At 41.5% G+C, this 17,034-nt stretch overlaps 1 protein-coding gene across 7 annotated transcripts in view; it reads right to left on the bottom strand.

The window, feature by feature from the left end:
- The window catches only part of ARMC8 (armadillo repeat containing 8), a 62,429-nt gene extending 47,678 nt beyond the window's left edge, over nucleotides 1–14,751 (bottom strand). For 3 of the 7 annotated variants that reach the window (XM_050712628.1, XM_035545108.2, XM_050712629.1), the window contains exons 1-2: nucleotides 12,875–12,936; nucleotides 12,695–12,771 (exon numbers count right to left, since the gene is read on the bottom strand). Coding sequence is in view for 5 of the 7 variants with exons in the window: in XM_050712629.1 (XP_050568586.1) it covers nucleotides 12,695–12,696 (2 nt within the window). In the remaining 2 variants the exon portion in view is untranslated. Of the gene's footprint in view, nucleotides 1–12,694; nucleotides 12,772–12,874; nucleotides 12,937–14,577 lie in introns of those variants that run through there. The other 4 variants (XM_035545107.1, XM_035545109.1, XM_035545110.2 and 1 more) reach the window with 2 other exon arrangements.
- Between the last annotated feature and the right edge of the window lie 2,283 nt (nucleotides 14,752–17,034).

The following is a 17,034-nucleotide window of genomic DNA, read 5'->3' as shown; positions in this document are numbered from 1 at the left end:
CAGCCAGGTATCAGTAGAGAACATTGGACTATCCTGTTACATCTCCCCTAAGTTTGGTGAGTTTGTACCTCATGACAAGAGATAGAGAACAAAGAGGAAAATTAGATGACTGGCTAAGCTGGAAATCCCCCAAAAATTAAGGAATTAACTTGAAGGCTGCATGGAACTCAGAAACTGTACATCAGTGGTTTCTATGCTGAAGGTTTGATATGGAAGTGTTCCAGTTATTTTTTTAATGTTTTTAAAGTAGAAAAGTAATTTCAAATCAATGGCAAAATCAATGCTCCAGATCTCCAAAAGGAATTTAAACTGTACAACAGATGAGATAGGTGCAGGTACTAAGCTGCTCCAGGGCTACCTAACCTGTTGTTCTTAGACCCCAGCTCTCAAAACCATCAGAAAGGCTACATCATGCCACCTACCCATGAAGGCATCTTGAGAAGCAAAAGAGAAGGCACTTGCCAAGCACTCTGAAGAATCCTGAAGACAAGAAGCACTCTGAATTGCCAAGCACTCTGTTTTCTGGTGACAGTTCAATGCTCTCCTCAGATGATTTTACACATTTTAGGTGGTGCAAGAGACACAAAAGGGTCTTCTGACAACTTTACGATAGAACAACTTGCTAACTTTATATCCATTTAATACACAACGAGCACTGCTTATTAGGATTTGATTTAGAGACCTGCTCAGAAGTGGCATGAACACAGCCAAGTTCCATAACATGAATTCAGAGGTTTAGTAAGGTCACGGTCCTGATCTGTAAAGGATTCAGATGAGTTTCTCCATCTCAGTTCATAAAGTTCCTTAGGAAGGTCATGATGAGTAGACAAGAAATATTGTAAACTTGAGATACCAGACAAATCCAACACAGGTCCAAGCAGTTCCGACTTGCAATCAAGTGAAATACTTTCAAATTGGTAAGCAGACCTAAAACTGTCAGAGGATCACTATGCTTGTGTACATTATGTCTTGGCACTCCCAAGTGCCACAGCTCTTCAAATTTGCAACTAATAGAAATGAGTCTATTTAATAGAGAAGAAACCGGAAGACGGAAGATACTGAAACCAAAAATACCTCTAGAATTGTGTAACCCAAAGTTGAATAACAGTAGATTTTTATTTGGTTTACTATGAAAAATAATTACACAATTCCATATTCTGTTTTATGGAGATTTTCTGGATCAGCAAGGTAATCTCCATAAGAAGTAAAGAAGTGCCATGTGCTGTCTTAGTCTACCAGGTCCTTGGTGAATCATGCACCTTGAAGAATTGAGTGCAACTCCCTTACCTGAAAACATCATCTCTAACAAGTCTGAACTTGACTGACTTCAGATCCAAGAAGACATGAGATTCATCCAAGACAGAACAGTGAAGATCATTATCTTCAACAAGTGGTAACTAAGAAAGGTCAGAAATTTGCAGTCCAAAACTGGATGCTTGCTTTGCTTCCAAGTATCATGCACACTGCTCCCATTTCCTAGTGTGAAGAAATCCTTGAAATGAAGGGGGAAGCAAACAGCAGCAAAAACAATTATGAAGGCATGAGAACTTCAAAAGAACAACTAATCTATGGTGATTCTAGGCCTGATCTGTGAGAAGACTGTGATCCGGAAGAGGAAGATACACAAGCTTCCCAATAATCAGTTCCAAGCTTTCAGATAGGTCACCAACCCTACTGCCAAGAGCAGAGCATGAGCAGCTTCAGAAGAAAAATGTAGATCTTAAGAATATACATATGTAGGTTTCTCAGCCTCATAAAGGTAGCTTTCCACCCCAAACCATTCTATAGTTCTATACAGTCAAAAACAATGAAACTTCCATATGAGAGAAGTCATAAGATGCTTTTGAGGTGTTTTTTTTTTTTCCTTTTCCTCTTTTTTTTTTTTTTTTTTTAAAATATCCTGTGACCTTAAAGTTTCCATTCAAACTAAATTCAAAAACTCATTTAATGAAATAACTCGAAATTCAATTAGTTTTAATGCAAAGATGTAAAGTCTGGTAGGTGATTTTCATGCCTACGTTTACTGTAATGCAGTAAAATAATTTACATGAAAAACAATCAAACAGGTTAAGTAGGTTGCTAGCAATAGAATGTGGAGATGTCCTAACTAATCTCTTGGAAATATTACTTCCTGAAGTGCTACATCAGCTTTTTCCCTCTCTTACTGCTTTTTAAATCAATAAGAAAGCAGTTTCATCAGTTCAATCCTGTGACAATTCAGTTTAAAGTTATGAAAGTATGTAGAAGCTGGAGAAACAGAAAAACTTGTTTTCTTCTTCCAAACTTTAGAAAAGGGGAAAAAAAAATATATCGGGTAAGGTTTATCAGCTGTAACAATCTATTGGAACATAACAACCCAGAAATAATCGTCAGTTCAATTAACTTGCTACAAGCAACACTTTCAAGATGCAACATATGCTAGTTTTGTCAATATATGGTCATGGTATGATTGTTTAAAGTATGTTAGAAGTATATTAAACTAAAAAAAAATATCTAATTTTCATACAAATGCAGTTGGACAAAAGCTACAAGAGAACTAATTTGCCAGTTTTGTATGGAGTTAATATACTTTTATTCTGATTCTTAAGGTGTTCTTGTTTAAAAGTACCAGATGTAGCCCACTTCAGAGAAGCAAGAAGCAATAATAAACACAACAATTTGCAAGTAAAATAAAGTCTTTAGGTTTTAATGATTCCTCGCCAATAAAAATTAGTATTATGAGGTGTCTAAGTACTGAGCAAATTAGCATTCTAGGCTGTTGATGTAAATTCTTACTGTATAAGCAATTTGAAGTGCTGACCTTTGTCCTAAGCAGAAATTACTTAAGTTCAACATCTTCATGAAGTTTATTCCAAGTTTGGGACTCCTCTGACAAAAACACCAGAGGTGCCCTGTAATTAGCAGTTCTCTGAACTGGTGCGAATTAACATCCCAGCTGAGAACGAGCAGACCTCTAAAGCATTCCTAGCAAGCCTTGAGACCTGTACCTCTTCTGCAAAAGAGATCATGAGAAAGCAACATGGTACATGAACTCCTCAGTAAGATTTTGTTTCTACCTACCTTTCTAAACACAATAAATCAAGCACAAACATCAGAAGCTTTAAAAATCTTATAGGAAGCCCTGGAACTTTCCTAAATCACCTTCTAGCAATGCAACACCTAAGACCATGGAGCAAGCTAGACTTACTTGGTGAGGAAGAAGCAAAAGAAACTACAGAGAAGAGGAAATGAACAGTCTGCATATTTTCTCATCCTGTATGTCTTTTGAAAATAGAGTAGGTAGCCATATTTAAAAGATTCCTACACAGAGAAGAATATCCAACATAAGATGAAAAATCACAGAAGGAAAAGTAGTCCAAGACACTCTAGGCCAGAGCTTTTACTTCTAATATGCAATAATTACAGAAGATTGTTAGAAGATTAAGTGCACAGAGGAAGCATCTAAAACAATGCATTGTGAGACCAGAAGATTTATCTAGCAGAAACAGATCAAAATTAGAGCGATAGGATGAAGCAAAGCATCCTTCTGGTAAGGTTTTCAAAAACTCAGAATTCAAATATCTGAAAGACATTTGGGATATTGCTAGCAGACACGAGGACAGAGCTAAATTAAGAACTGTCTGCCCCAAGTTCAGAAGATTTGCTACGTATCAGTATCACAGAAGCAAATGCTACCTGGAGCAGCTGGACTTGAGACAGAAGCTGTCCAGCCAAGTTGTTTTGACAACTACGCTTTCTCCAGCTTTCAACTCTTCTTCCTTCTCCCTTATTCCCCCTCTCCCATTTTAATGGGAAGATGCAAAATAATCAACAGCAGAAAATAATTACAATTTTCATATGTTAAAATATGTCCGCTATTTGATAGTTAATATCTATGTGGATGCTACCACGGCTTGAACATCTGTTAAATGCCCAACAGGAGAGTTGGTTTCTGTTCTTGTCAGGAAACCTATCTGTACGATCATGATTACTACTCCAACCAGGTAAATAAAATGCTAAAAAATCCTGCGAACTCAAGCAAAGCAAACCACAGAAACCAGAAAACAGCTTATTTTTAAAGTTAATGATCAGGTTGGGAGAAAAGTTTCAGTACTTCTAATCTCGTTCAAAAAAATCAGTGTATCAAAAAAGGACTCAGAAAAGAACAAAGTAGCGCGCACAGACACTTACTGGTACTCAACTTCTTTGTGTTTTAACACTTGGAAACTGTTACACAATTAACAGACCGGGCAAACTAAACAAACTCAACCATGAAACAAGGAAACCCCAAATCCATGGTTCCTCCCAATCCTAATTCTCTCAGACACCACATATAATGACAGTGCTGTAGAAAAATAGCATATGGCTGTATTTACAGCAATGCAGAACCGTACAATTTAACATAGATAATGCTAAAAGTGATCATTTAATCCATCTTCTCCACACCACAATGCCAAAAAAAGCCTTGAACTCCTCTCTGAGGTGTCCCATTTGGAGAGGTAACTTACCTTGTTATAGGTTTTCTTGCCAAGGCAAGTGTCCCACATGGAAAGGTAAGCTGTTTCTAATGATCCCTACTTGTAGTCAGAAACATTCACACCTTATTCCCACCCTGAATCCATCTCAGGTTCCAGCACTTGCTGCATTTGCACATGACTGCAGAGTCCTCTCATATCAAATTTTGGCTTCCACATCAGAGCCTAAACCAGTCGATCCAGCAATACGACGCAGAAGCTAGCATAATGACTCCACACCTTTCACTGCCCAAACTCATTTCAACTCATGTTCCTTTCAAATCTCAAGGTTAACAGGCAAAATGGGAGCTACTGCTTTTCCCATCCCTCTCAAGCATGTTTTCTTGCCTCATCCTTTGCAATTTTGTTGGTTCTGGCAATTGTGCTACAAGCCGGATGAGATCACCAATCAGCTGAAAAATTGCCTACTTAAATCTGATGCAGCTTCAAACTTCAAATGCTCTAAGTCCGCGGAGGATGGAAGCTTAGCTAGCTTGTTTAAATACTCTTTTTTAAACTGAAAAACCAACAACATACAAACGACGGTTAGTGCTCTGCACCATTCTCATTTGAACCTCAGAACCAAACCCCACCACTTAAATAAACTAGGTTGCAACACCAAAGATCATCCGAACAGAGGTGTAGGGGAAACAGCTGCACTTGAGTAGAACTCTTGGAAACAGGTGCTCTGTTCTGGGACGGAGCAGCCAAGAGCAGCAAAATACTCTTCACAGCTCATCTGAAGCAGCAAGACCATCCGAGAAGCACTGCAGTTGCTTCAGATAAATGACCCAAGCTACCAAATATATATCATATATATTCACTCTCTTGGCTTTAGTCTTCTTTCCCATTTCTCCCATTTTAAACCCACCATTCAGTAGCAAAAGAATTTTGTCTACCCCAAGTCATTCACACAGAGAAACCTTAAGTTTTATTCAGTACAGGAAAATACCTTAAAATGGTCTTCAGGTACCTGGTTAGCTGTTCTCAGATGTGCAGTCAGAAATTTTGGGTGGCACTGCCCATATCAGCTTAGGCCAGCAATCACCAAAAGATCAACAAAACCTGTCTGTTTGACATAACTACTACCTACTAGATTATAATCTCAAATCTTTCCTACATGAAAGTATTGCCTCAATTTTTAGCTCCAAACAGCTTTCAGCTGAGATAGTGTACTGGCATCCATGTACATAGACATGCCTTAATTTTGTTTTTCAAATGGGTGCTGGTAAGTGCTCACTAGGACAAAAATTTATCAATACTCAGCTCTCCAATTTTACATCCAGGGGACAACTTCTGGATGTTTCAGACAATGCATGTTTAAAGCATGTTTTAACAAGTAATTTTACCAGCTACCCCTCCTGTTACCTTTCCATTCCCAAAGGAAAAAAAAAAAAGGGCAAAAATCCCAACATATTTAAATTATCAGTTCATCACTAGCAATACAGCACACATACTAAAACCATTTTAATCATCTGGCAGACAAATAAATGTAAACAGATTTTTATCCTTTGAATGCCACAAGAAACATTAACCTTTTACAGGGAGATAACCTAAAAGAACATAGTTCCATACTGCAAATTGGAAATTAGCTGTTTTGAAAGGGAAGTGAACTATTTTTTTTTAAAGTCAATTCTGATCAGTTTGAATCAGAACCTCGGAACAAAAATCAAACACCAGATATTCAGAATCGCAAACTCAGTAGCACTGCTGATTTTACGGCACACATTCCCCTCAAGCCCAACTCCTAGCTCAGTTTAACTCCCCCACACACACGCAAAGGGCACAGTGACTATTTCTCCCTCCTATGCCTGCTACATTTCTCTCTCCCTTACAACCAGCTCTCCTCTATCGATTTGTTAGCCAACTACAAAGTCGAGCTAAACTCTGAATGACCTCAGTATTCAACTGAGCTGAGCTTGAAGTATGCCACTCAAGACCTTTGTGACCAACATGTGCCTGATTTTCTCCAGCTACATCAGCTAGTCTGGTAAAAGTTGCTTCTCCGCTCTTACCCTGCTTACAGCCTGAAACCATCACAGCAACAACATTGCTACTCTGAAGCTGGCATCAGGAGCGCAGTTTTGGAGAAGACAGCTTTGTGCTCTCTCTGAAAGGCAGAACCTCAACAGGTTCATTGATCAATGCTCTCAGGCTCAGAGTAGCAGCCACAAGGCTTGAGATATTAAACAACCCTACCAGCCTGACGACTTCTAGCCAGATATAATAGGTGTACCTGATTTCCCATAATTTAGCCTACCTCTAGGCTTTAGACCAGGAGTTATGATACAGAATTTATTTGAAAAAAATAAAATAAGCAGTATTATGCATTTGTACTTTTTGCTGCATTATAAAGCAAGCCCAAAGTGAGAAAATATCTTGTTCTAAGAGAGTATTACACTTTTTTTTTGCCTTTATTATAGCCTCCCCTCTTCTCTCTGTATCTACATTATTTTTCCACCTGACTCCGCAAAATCTATTATACTGAAAACCACTCTTCACAGAACACTACTTAATTCTCAAACAATGTTTGAGGCCCTTTCATTTTCATCCCGTCACTCTGAAAAACGTGCCTAGCTATTACATTCCTCAGCTTACCTCTTGAAAGGGAGGATCAACAAATGGAGTGCTGCTCCCTCTCACCTAGCCCTGCTCAAATTTCCCTGTCAGATTCTGCATCCTAAAGAACAAGCTTTCAATTTCCAAGGCACAAAGAGGCTGTCCCACAGCTCAAGAAGCATCACCAGAAGACTCAGCAGCCTCTTCCCTCAACAGATGACTGAGGCTACACAAAAACACTTTCATCTACAAGTGATCTAATTTTTCAAGTTCTGACTTGAAAAATTAGACCTGAAAGTTCCCTACTGCATCTGAACGAGTATATATTTACCACAGAGTACCAAGTCTAGAAGATCAACAGAACTGATTGAAAACGTACAGAAGCAAAGCGTAACAGGAACCTCTAAAGATCTCTTCTTCTCATAGGATCATTCTGGTGAAAATCGAGGCAAGGAATATGCGAAGAACAAAGCAAGACTCCTGCAGAAAATTTAAGTCCAGAACCAACCACTGAGAGGAAAATGTGACTGTATGTATTTTGGATGCACAACGTGAAAACAAGTGCTGTTTGCTGTGTGGAAGATTTTTGTTTGACGGGACACGAAGAACAAGAGGCAGAAGTAGCCTCTTTGTAACTGGCTGAAGGGGGTACCTGTTGCTCCATTAGAACAGAGATGGGAATTTCTTCTCTTCCCACTCCATGAAGCTGTCTCTTATATTTCAAACAGCTTTCCCTGTAGGCATGTGTGCATCCAATTGCTACAGCTGAGAAATAAAAGACACTATTATAAAATCATCTAAACACGCCTGGAACATTTTTTCAAATCCAAAAATACACAAGTGAAGAAGACAGATGTAACAAATGCACAGTTTGAGGTGTTCCCAACGAACTTCAAAGTAACTGCCCACAAAAGAGACACAAGATAGGTACCACAAAAGCATTGTTACTACTTAAAACACATGCTCATTTTTTTCCAGTTTGTGACTACTTTCTGGTAGCTTCTCTTTGAAGAAGGCAGAAACCAGCAAGAAGTAAAAACATCCTCAGTCAAATGCAAATACAAGTCCATTGCCCCTTAGAGGAGGTTTTAACACACACCTCATAATTTTGCATCCAAAAACCTATGCAAAGGTAAGCCCAATTACATCTTGGTTGTACCCAAATATCATTTTCACAGCCTTCAAAACACTGAGCATAACCACTAACTGCTGCAACACTGCCAGCCCAAGCCTGCAGGGACTCTGAGACATAACTGTCCGATTCAAAGCGGTCCACAAGTTCTGCCCCAGATGCCAATTACTATACTTCCCATATCAAAAACATGGACTCTCAAACACTCAAAATCATCCTGTGTAGGAAGCGTGTATGTCACAAATTAAATATACCACAGAGATCTATACCAGTATTCCCAGCACAGCACTGGACACGCTCCCCAGGAAAAAGGAAGGTCCCATAAACGTACATATACCGTAAACAGTACGCAGCATCATTTCGTAGGGTGAGTCTTCCTTTTTCCTGGGAAATAAAACGTTCACACAAGTTTGGAAAATGCTTGTCTGTAACTCCAGCGGACTGGATGAAGCACATCCAAAAAGGGCAGAAACAGCAGTAGCATGGGAATTCTCAGTGCACTGTGATGGTGGTTATTTACAAGCCATACAAGATGACACCCTTTGACTGCTAAGGAACAGCCTGATGAGAAACAGTTGGCACCCTGAGTACGCCAGATTTCTCAGAAAGCATGCTCCTTTCAAAACCAGGCTTTGCAATGCCATTTGCACAGCTTTCTGAAATGATGGATCGCCTTTGAAGACATCAGGCAAACTGTACGCATGACAAAGTGTTTCTCAAAGAAGCCTCCGACCAGCAAATAAATTGGTGGACAAAAATAGGCATTGGTCTTGCACCTGAACAAAGTGGTCCTGAGCTCAAGTGTGGATGAAAACCAAACTGTAGTCTAATACCATGCCATGCTGCAAAGCACAAGGTGTTGTTGCAGCAAGCATCTTGGGACACATGAAGCTCTTACAACAACACAGAAATATACAGAGCTATGTTCTGTTCCTCTGCCAACAATGGCAAAATATTTAAGAGAACCTCTGAGAGAACACAGCATTTAATCGCTTAAAATATCTGTTCGGGGTAGTCTGTGGACTGTCAACACTAAATATATTCAGTAGCTGCATACCTGGCGCTGCTGCTGACCTTGCAGAATGCAGTCAAAGTGTATTTGAGAACATTTGAACTGTAGAACAGTAATATAGAAGATGAAAGGCTTAGAAAAGCACTTAAGTAGACACAAAGCAAACCTGTAAGACCTCTCAAGCACACACACACACACATGGAACAGTTTATGCTTACAGAAGGAAACTACTATGTCAAGCTTGCTCATTTATAAAGACAGTCAATAGAAAGGCAAACACACACACTTCCATACAGATGTGGGCCTGCAGAAACGGGCCTTGTGCACTTTAAACAGTTCTCCATCAGGTACAGTAAAAGGCAGTAGTCATCCTTGTAAGAAGCCCAAAATTTCAAATCCTGAACTGAAGCTAATGATTTACTGACAGGTACACGCAATTCTCCCCTTCCAACCTACTATTAATACTTCGATGAACATGATTGGAATGATGCAAACAGAAGTTCCCCAGGAAACTTGACATTTTGCAATAAGATCAACAGAAGCACATACAGCAGTACTGGACAAAAGAGAAATGGTTTTTCAGTTTTCCCATGAGAAGGGAAACAAAAAAGCCCCTAGCCATGTAAGACTTCACTCTGCGGACAAAAGATGATTCTGAATATAACCTCTCTGACAAATCATGAAAAAAAAAGGGAAAAAAAGAGGGCTGGTAGTTTAAAGACTTTCAGAATATGTAATTTTAAGTCTTCTCAATTTACAAGACCACAACTGGATTGGCATGGTTTTCAAGTCCAAGAAGCACTTAGCTGTATTTTACCTTTAATCAAACCTCATTCAGAAGTTGTTTTTCATTAAAATGTAAAAGGATGCAATTAAAGAAAGCCCCAAACAGAAGTTATTCATTCAAGTTTCTTTAAGAGCGTATGAAGAATAGAACGACTGTAACTGAAGACAATCTGCAGAAACAAAGCCTCTTAAGCCAGCCCTTTCTGAACCTTGATATTCATACAGTTCCATCAATCACAACAAAAATCTACGTCATCGGGACTTTCAGCCAGGATGCAAGAAAAAAACAGCACATCTTAGGAACCAAAGATTTTCAGGGAATTACACAGAATACTTGATAAAGCTTCTGAGACACACTTCTGGTAGAACTTTAATCCTCTCCCACCCCAACACCTTCTACCCTCCCACCCCTCAATGGACCACCCCAAATCTCAGTTTGTTCCAACTTCAATACCTTTTCGGATACCTGAAGTCAAAGGAAGAAGGGCAAAGCCATATTCTTTTGCCCAAAAGGAATCTTGGACTTAATTTTTTTTTACACACTACTCTAAATTGGACTGTAGCACATCCATCTGCTAATATTTGGAAAATAACAAATCCAACATGCACGACTTGCTTAATGTCAGGAAAGACATACTCTCAGAACCAGGATTTTAACCAAGGTGTCGCACATGTAGCTTACCAACCAAATCTGCGCTGTGATTTTTTTCCTCCTTTTTTTTTCCCCTCCACTCTTCAAAGACACTTATCCTATCAAATGTGTAGCTTTAAAAGGTCTAACTCTAAGAGAAGATAACTTTTGCATAAATTCCTTCAGCAGCTTCTAAGCAGCAGCACCAGTTATTTCAACCACTAGAACGCTGAGCCATTCTCAAAAGGATGGGTCTTCAAACACTTCCTTACACTTACTGCTCATCATCTCCCCATATCTCAGAGCGTTAGCTTGAGAAGAAATGGTTCCTGTACAAAGCTCGTCCTCAAAGACACCGCCTGGTGGTCTTCTTGGTACCAGTACCAAAACGCAAAGAGAAAAATCACAAAGCAGATCCATAAAGGACACATCCAGGTACTGAAGAGAAAGGATGAGCTGAAAATGCTGTGTGGTGCAAAGACCAAAATAAAGAGCTTAGAAAACTTTATGCGGCAAAGCAGTATAACATCTCCTGCATCGGAAACCAGACACCAAGGTAGCAAACCGAAAAGAAAGCTATTGCAAAATAAATTGGTATTTTGGTGTCTTTAAAAGGACAGATGATGAACTTTAACTGGAGGAGCCTACTGTTCATCGAGATAGTCACCCTGCATCAATTCATTTTATTCTTGAACCACAGCAAAACTAAAAGGCAGCTCAGGATAGATTCCACTGTCACCCATGGACGACGCAAAGAATTTCAAGGTGTTAGCTAAGACAAAAGACTGCTCAAGACTTTTGGTTCTGGGAAGTCACTAGACTTCAAAAGATGTGAGTAACACCTCAGAAGATGGGGAAGGGATTGCCAAGACTTGTTGTTTCCAGTTCCTTGGAGAAGAAAGGAGAGCAGGGAGGGAGCGCCACCCAGTGCCCAGAGCATCTGCCAAGGAAGCTGAGCCAACCACGTGGATGTGGGATGAGACGCATCCTCACCCTGGGACCAGCTAAGCCAGCTTTGTGAGTAGTGGACTAAGGCCAAGAGTGGAAGAAATGTTAGACTGTTCTACAGAGAAGAGTTAAGAACCTGCAAATATTCACACTAATCTGTATAAAAAATTCTGGTACGTAAGAGGATATTTCAACAAATAACAGTTTTTCCAAGATAGTTTTATATTTGTGTTTTGTTTCTCATGTAATTTCAGAGGGATGCTAATTCTGACGGTGCCTACTCCATCCCTGGGCCACCTTCTGAACTACTTTCCTACCAGAAACTCGTCAGACTGTCCTAAACAACACAATGGACGTTCTTGGCTTTTTGATCCACTTGGTCCTTTGACCAAATGTTCTTGTGTTTTGCTAGATAACCACAGCCAGCAAACTGTAGGTAAGCCTGAGCAGGCCTGGCTTCACCAACCGTCAGTCCTGGGCAGGGACTCACTAGTCACATCACGGTGTGGTTATAACGCAAAGCATATAGCCCAAGGACAGTGAGAACACAGCCAGATCCCTGCACCAGTTTTACCACCTATTCAACAGGGCAAGGCCTCTTCTTAATCTTTCAGTCCTTACCCACTGTCATCGGCATGCAAAAGAAATACTGAAATATAACCAGCGTCCAAATTAATTTCTATGGAAGTAGTTTCTTTTGGCTTGCAGTTCCCTTTACTGAGAGAGAAGCCATGCATCAAAAATCAACACTCAGGCATGGCAGCAGGGGAAAAAGAAAAAGGCAGGTACACTGACTTGGCAGTAGACAAAAAAAATTCTTTTAAGACAGAATTAGAGAAAAGCAGACTTAGAAGAGAATCAAAAGGTGGCCAAAGGGAAGAAATGTTTCAAAAAAATTTTTTCTGAATGCTCACAGAATATTTAACCTCATTTCTGACACCTGTGAGGCTGGTTACGTACACTACATAGCAATAGGGTGCTAAAACAGTACTATCATGTTTGTATTAAAATTTTCCAACAAGATTTCTCAAAAAGAGACAGAGCTTCTTCCTCTTGACATACAATTCTAGTGGGATTCAAGTTAACCTAGCTTATGCACAACCAACAGCCCAAATGTGTTTCAGATGACTTACATGACACCTTGCAGAACTTTCTGGGGATCGAGGTCAAATAATCTGTCAACATAGTGGCGGCTACTGGCCGTTACTTCCTGCAGGAAAAAAAATGATACATATTTTTAATAGTTTATATCAATTCATATAATGGCAGAAAACCAGAAATGACTAAAGCAACAGCACGTCTACAAAACCTACCAGGCAAGACAGCAGCCAAACCACAGGATCATATTCAAACGTGCAGTATGTTACTGCTGGGCAACATCTGCGCAAAGAATTAACCCCATGTTTAAGCATGACTTAAAGAATAAGACGTATTTATTGCAGATAACAATACGTTATGAGTCTAAGAAAGTTAATGGAGTGCTGGTAAGTATTCGTAGTTTATGAAAAGGACACACAAAGAGGTCTATTTGAGATATCAACACTGCCTTAAATTCCAATTTACTTATATTCAGTTACTGCATAGAAAAACCACAAATTCCTGCAAGAAAAAGTTATAAGAGCTGTTAATGTTGCTCAAGAGGTATATTGACAAACAAGCTCTTGAAAATACGGAAGCGCATATTAAGACATTTCTCTGTAGCTTACCTTATCATAACAAATTTACACATTGCAGACACTGTCCTTCTCTAAGACAGACTGCCTACTGTCCCACACAACTTCAACAGGGACAGCAGCACAATATTCTCCATAACGCTTCCCATAACTACTTTACAAGAGAAAGCGAACTCTCCTCCCGGTAACAGGACCATGCTTGTAAGCTAAACATTTATGCACCAATGATTTGTTATTCTCTTTGAGAAGATCCAAAGCTGAAGATGAAAAGCGTTCCAAAAAACAAGGGTGGGAAAAGGGAAGAGAATTTTCCCTCCAGGTTCTCACAAACACGTGCCAGAAAGCATTTCCATTATCTCTTTTTTTTTTTTTCTTTTTGCCAGCTCAAGCTCTTATTAGGCTTTTCCTATTTTTTCCTTATAAGTTTTCCTTGAAAGGAACTATAAGGGAATTGCAAACTGTTCATTGCTTTGCAGGTATCTAACTCTTGGCTAAACCTGTGCCTGCTTCCCCAGCCAGACACAGAATTACCAGCAGCTCACTCATGGTCTCACATAAGCCTGAGAGAAGAATCTAGAGGCAGAAGAACTCCTTTGTCTATGAGAATACTATTAAATTATGCTAAATAAATTCTACATGTAAGCATCCACCACATAACGAGAGCAGTATTTTTGCGAACAGCAGTGGACTTTCACCTTCCCGATCTATGTATTTCTACGTAAAAGTGTTCTGGACTCCAGCGATCCCACTGCCTTCCGTTTCTAAAATACCCTGGCTTTCACCTTATCAGCCAGTAGGGTTGTAATGCAGAAGGGCATTCGTATCCAGGCCAACAAGTTCTTCAGGTAGGCCCCAAAAATGAAGAATCTATCAACATCATCAGTTTCACGGGTCCCTTGCTCAGTAAGAAACCGCACTCTGGAGGGAAAAAAACAACACGAAGAGGACGCCCTGGGCTGCTCCAAGCGGCACCCATGCCGTACCCTCCGCATTGTTCCTCGCAGCGCAGGGGTCGGGGGAGCAGCACCGGGGTGCCGGGCTTCCCCGGGGGACGGGCAGGGCCGGCAGCAGGCGGCCCCTTCCGCCAGGCCCGCGGCTGCACGGCCCCGGCCTGCTCGGGGCGGTGGGGGCGGCGGGCGGGCCCCGGCGGTCCCGGCCTGCCCGGGGCGGGGAGGGGGGGGGCAGACGGGCGGCGCAGACGGGCGGCGCCGGGGGAAAGTTGCCGGGACGGGGCGCCCCCGCCTCCGCACAAAGGGCCCGCAGGTGCCCCCCGCAGCCGGCGGCCAAGGTCAGGCCGAGCCCCCTGCCGGACGGGCGGGCGGACAGAGCCCGCGGGCACTCACCGAGAGGACGCTCATGCGGAGCGGCGCCTCCAGCACGCACGACGCCATCTTGGCGGCGCAGCAGCCGCAGCCCCGCCGCCGGCGGCGCCCTCAAGCGCGTCGGAGCGCCGCCGCCACCGGGCCCGGCCTCATGGCGGGGCGGGGCGGCGAGACCTGGGGCGGCCGGGGCGGGGCGGAGCCGAGCGGGGCGGGGCGGGGCGGAGCCGAGCGGCGCAGCCTCGCCGGGCCCCGGCCCTGCCCAACCGCCCCGCATGCGCCGCCGGGCTGAGGGCGGCCCCTGGCGGCGCTGCGAGCCGGAGCCGCCAACGGGGAGCGGGCCCGGAGCGCCCACGGCTCGGCTGGCGGGCGCGGGCACCCTCCCTTGTGCTCGCAGGGAGGTGGGGTTTCTTTTTTTTCCCCCCAGAACCCTCCGTTTTGCTACAGGCTGCTGGAAGATCTAACGCCGGAGTAGCGGTCCCCTGGGTGGTGCACAGCTGGAGGCCCAGGGGGTGCTGCATCCATCGCTGCTCTACTGGGGACAGCATTAATGCGGTGAGAGGACCGTAGGAACGCCACAGGTCACGGCTAGTTTGTCTCATCTCTTGCTATCAAGAGGTAAACACCGGTTTGGTACCCGCCAGGGATCTTGTACAGGATAATGGGAGCACATTTGGGGATGGGGGTGCAAGTTAAATTAACTTTATTTTTAGAAAATAATTTATTTGCTTATGAAAAAGCTACGCCCCTGTTCTTAGTTTGTTCTTCGAGTAGATTACTAACACAGTTTGAACAAAATCCCCTGGACTGAAACAAGTGAACAATTTTCTCAAATGTTTCTGCTTTTGTCTATAAAAAGCACAAGTCTCATTTACTGACCAATTTGTGATTATAAATATACCAGGTCTGACAGAAACGTTTTCCAGATGTTTCTCACCAATATTAAATTTTTTCAAAAACTCTAAAATTTCCTTTAAAGGACTCTGGATCTTAGGATTCAGAACTGATTAAATTTGCCAGCTTTTCCTAACTTTTTACATACTATTTGGAGTACTTGGTCTTAACTGAAGAAGCATCGAGTTCAGAGCTGCAACTGACTTTACATGTAACAGAGGATCTTGCTGACAGGGAAAATCCATAGTGGATGAGAATACAGTAGAGATGGATACTTCAAACTGCAAAGAGGTCAAGCAACTGCAAGAAAGGGCACAATAAGTCTATATAGATCACACATGGTTCATACTCAAAAAAAATACGTATATTTACATCTGGACTCCACTCAATGGATGCTGACATTCTTCATTAAAAAAAAAAAAAACACCTCTAAACATTCTAAAAATCTGTATTCCATCTTGGCAGTCTCCTTTCTAGAAAGCCAAAACACATTTATCAGAAAGTAGAAGACACAACAAAACAATTTGCTTTAAAAACATATGAAATTAGACAAAAGCATCCATTAAGTGTAACCTACATCTTCCACGCCACATAGAATTTGACAGCTGAACACCACACAGATTTCTTCGGTGACTTTTCAAGATCATACCATATTTTATACTTAAAATCGCATCTTTTCGATGGTACAGAGGAAATACTTTATTACCATGATAGTCTTCATATCACAAGGAAATGCAGGCATGATTAAGGTTTTAACGTTGCAGACCCAAGACCCTTAAAGATACTGAACTATTTTCAGTAACCTAGGCCACCTTAACAGCTACTTTAGATAACCTGGGGGTTACACCAAACTGTCCCAATTCTTTATCACATCTTATCACAGTTCTCTTTGGTGGGTTTTCTGACAGATGAGCAGGCACAGAGAGATACACGAATATTAATAGGATCCAACTAATCATTTAGTAAACAAGATACTGTCCTCTGGAACAAAAAAGAAACCCAGGATGTTAATGGTATCAGCACACCAATATAAAGCTGTTAATCAGAACTGTGGAGAGCGTTAATTTTGACATTTGCCAGTTCTTGAATACTTATATGCGTTTTGTTTGCATAGTGACCTGCTGGCAGGAGAGAAACCAAGATGAATCCCAGAATTTGACTGATTTTAAAGACAAGTTGAAGCATTTCCCTGCTACAACTCACCAATCTATTTTTACTCATGGCTCCCTGTCCAGTTCTCTTTTCCTGTAGGAATGCTTTCTTCTCCATAGTGCTTGGGCCTTAGATGAGTAAAAGCACACTGGAACTACTGCTCATCTCAAGGGCGGCACAGTCATGAGGAATTCCTTCTCTGATTCTGAAAGCTCAGCACAGAACACCAGCAGAAGCTGACTGTAAGGCTAATGAGTCTAATGGCATGCCATTGTACTTGAAAACACTTGTTTTCATGAATTCGCTAAGTTTTGTTATCCTCACAGCCTTCTAGGCCAAAAGGAGCATGATATGTTTGCTAATTCAGGGAAAACTGAAGAAGAGTAAGAAGAATAAAAAGAAAACTTCCAAGAAGATCTAAAAGAGAACAGGAGC

This window comes from Cygnus atratus, chromosome 9 (genome assembly GCF_013377495.2).
Source record: "Cygnus atratus isolate AKBS03 ecotype Queensland, Australia chromosome 9, CAtr_DNAZoo_HiC_assembly, whole genome shotgun sequence".
Taxonomy (NCBI): domain Eukaryota; kingdom Metazoa; phylum Chordata; class Aves; order Anseriformes; family Anatidae; genus Cygnus; species Cygnus atratus.
Note: the sequence above shows the minus strand (reverse complement) of the source record. Positions and strands in the feature narration are given on the sequence as shown.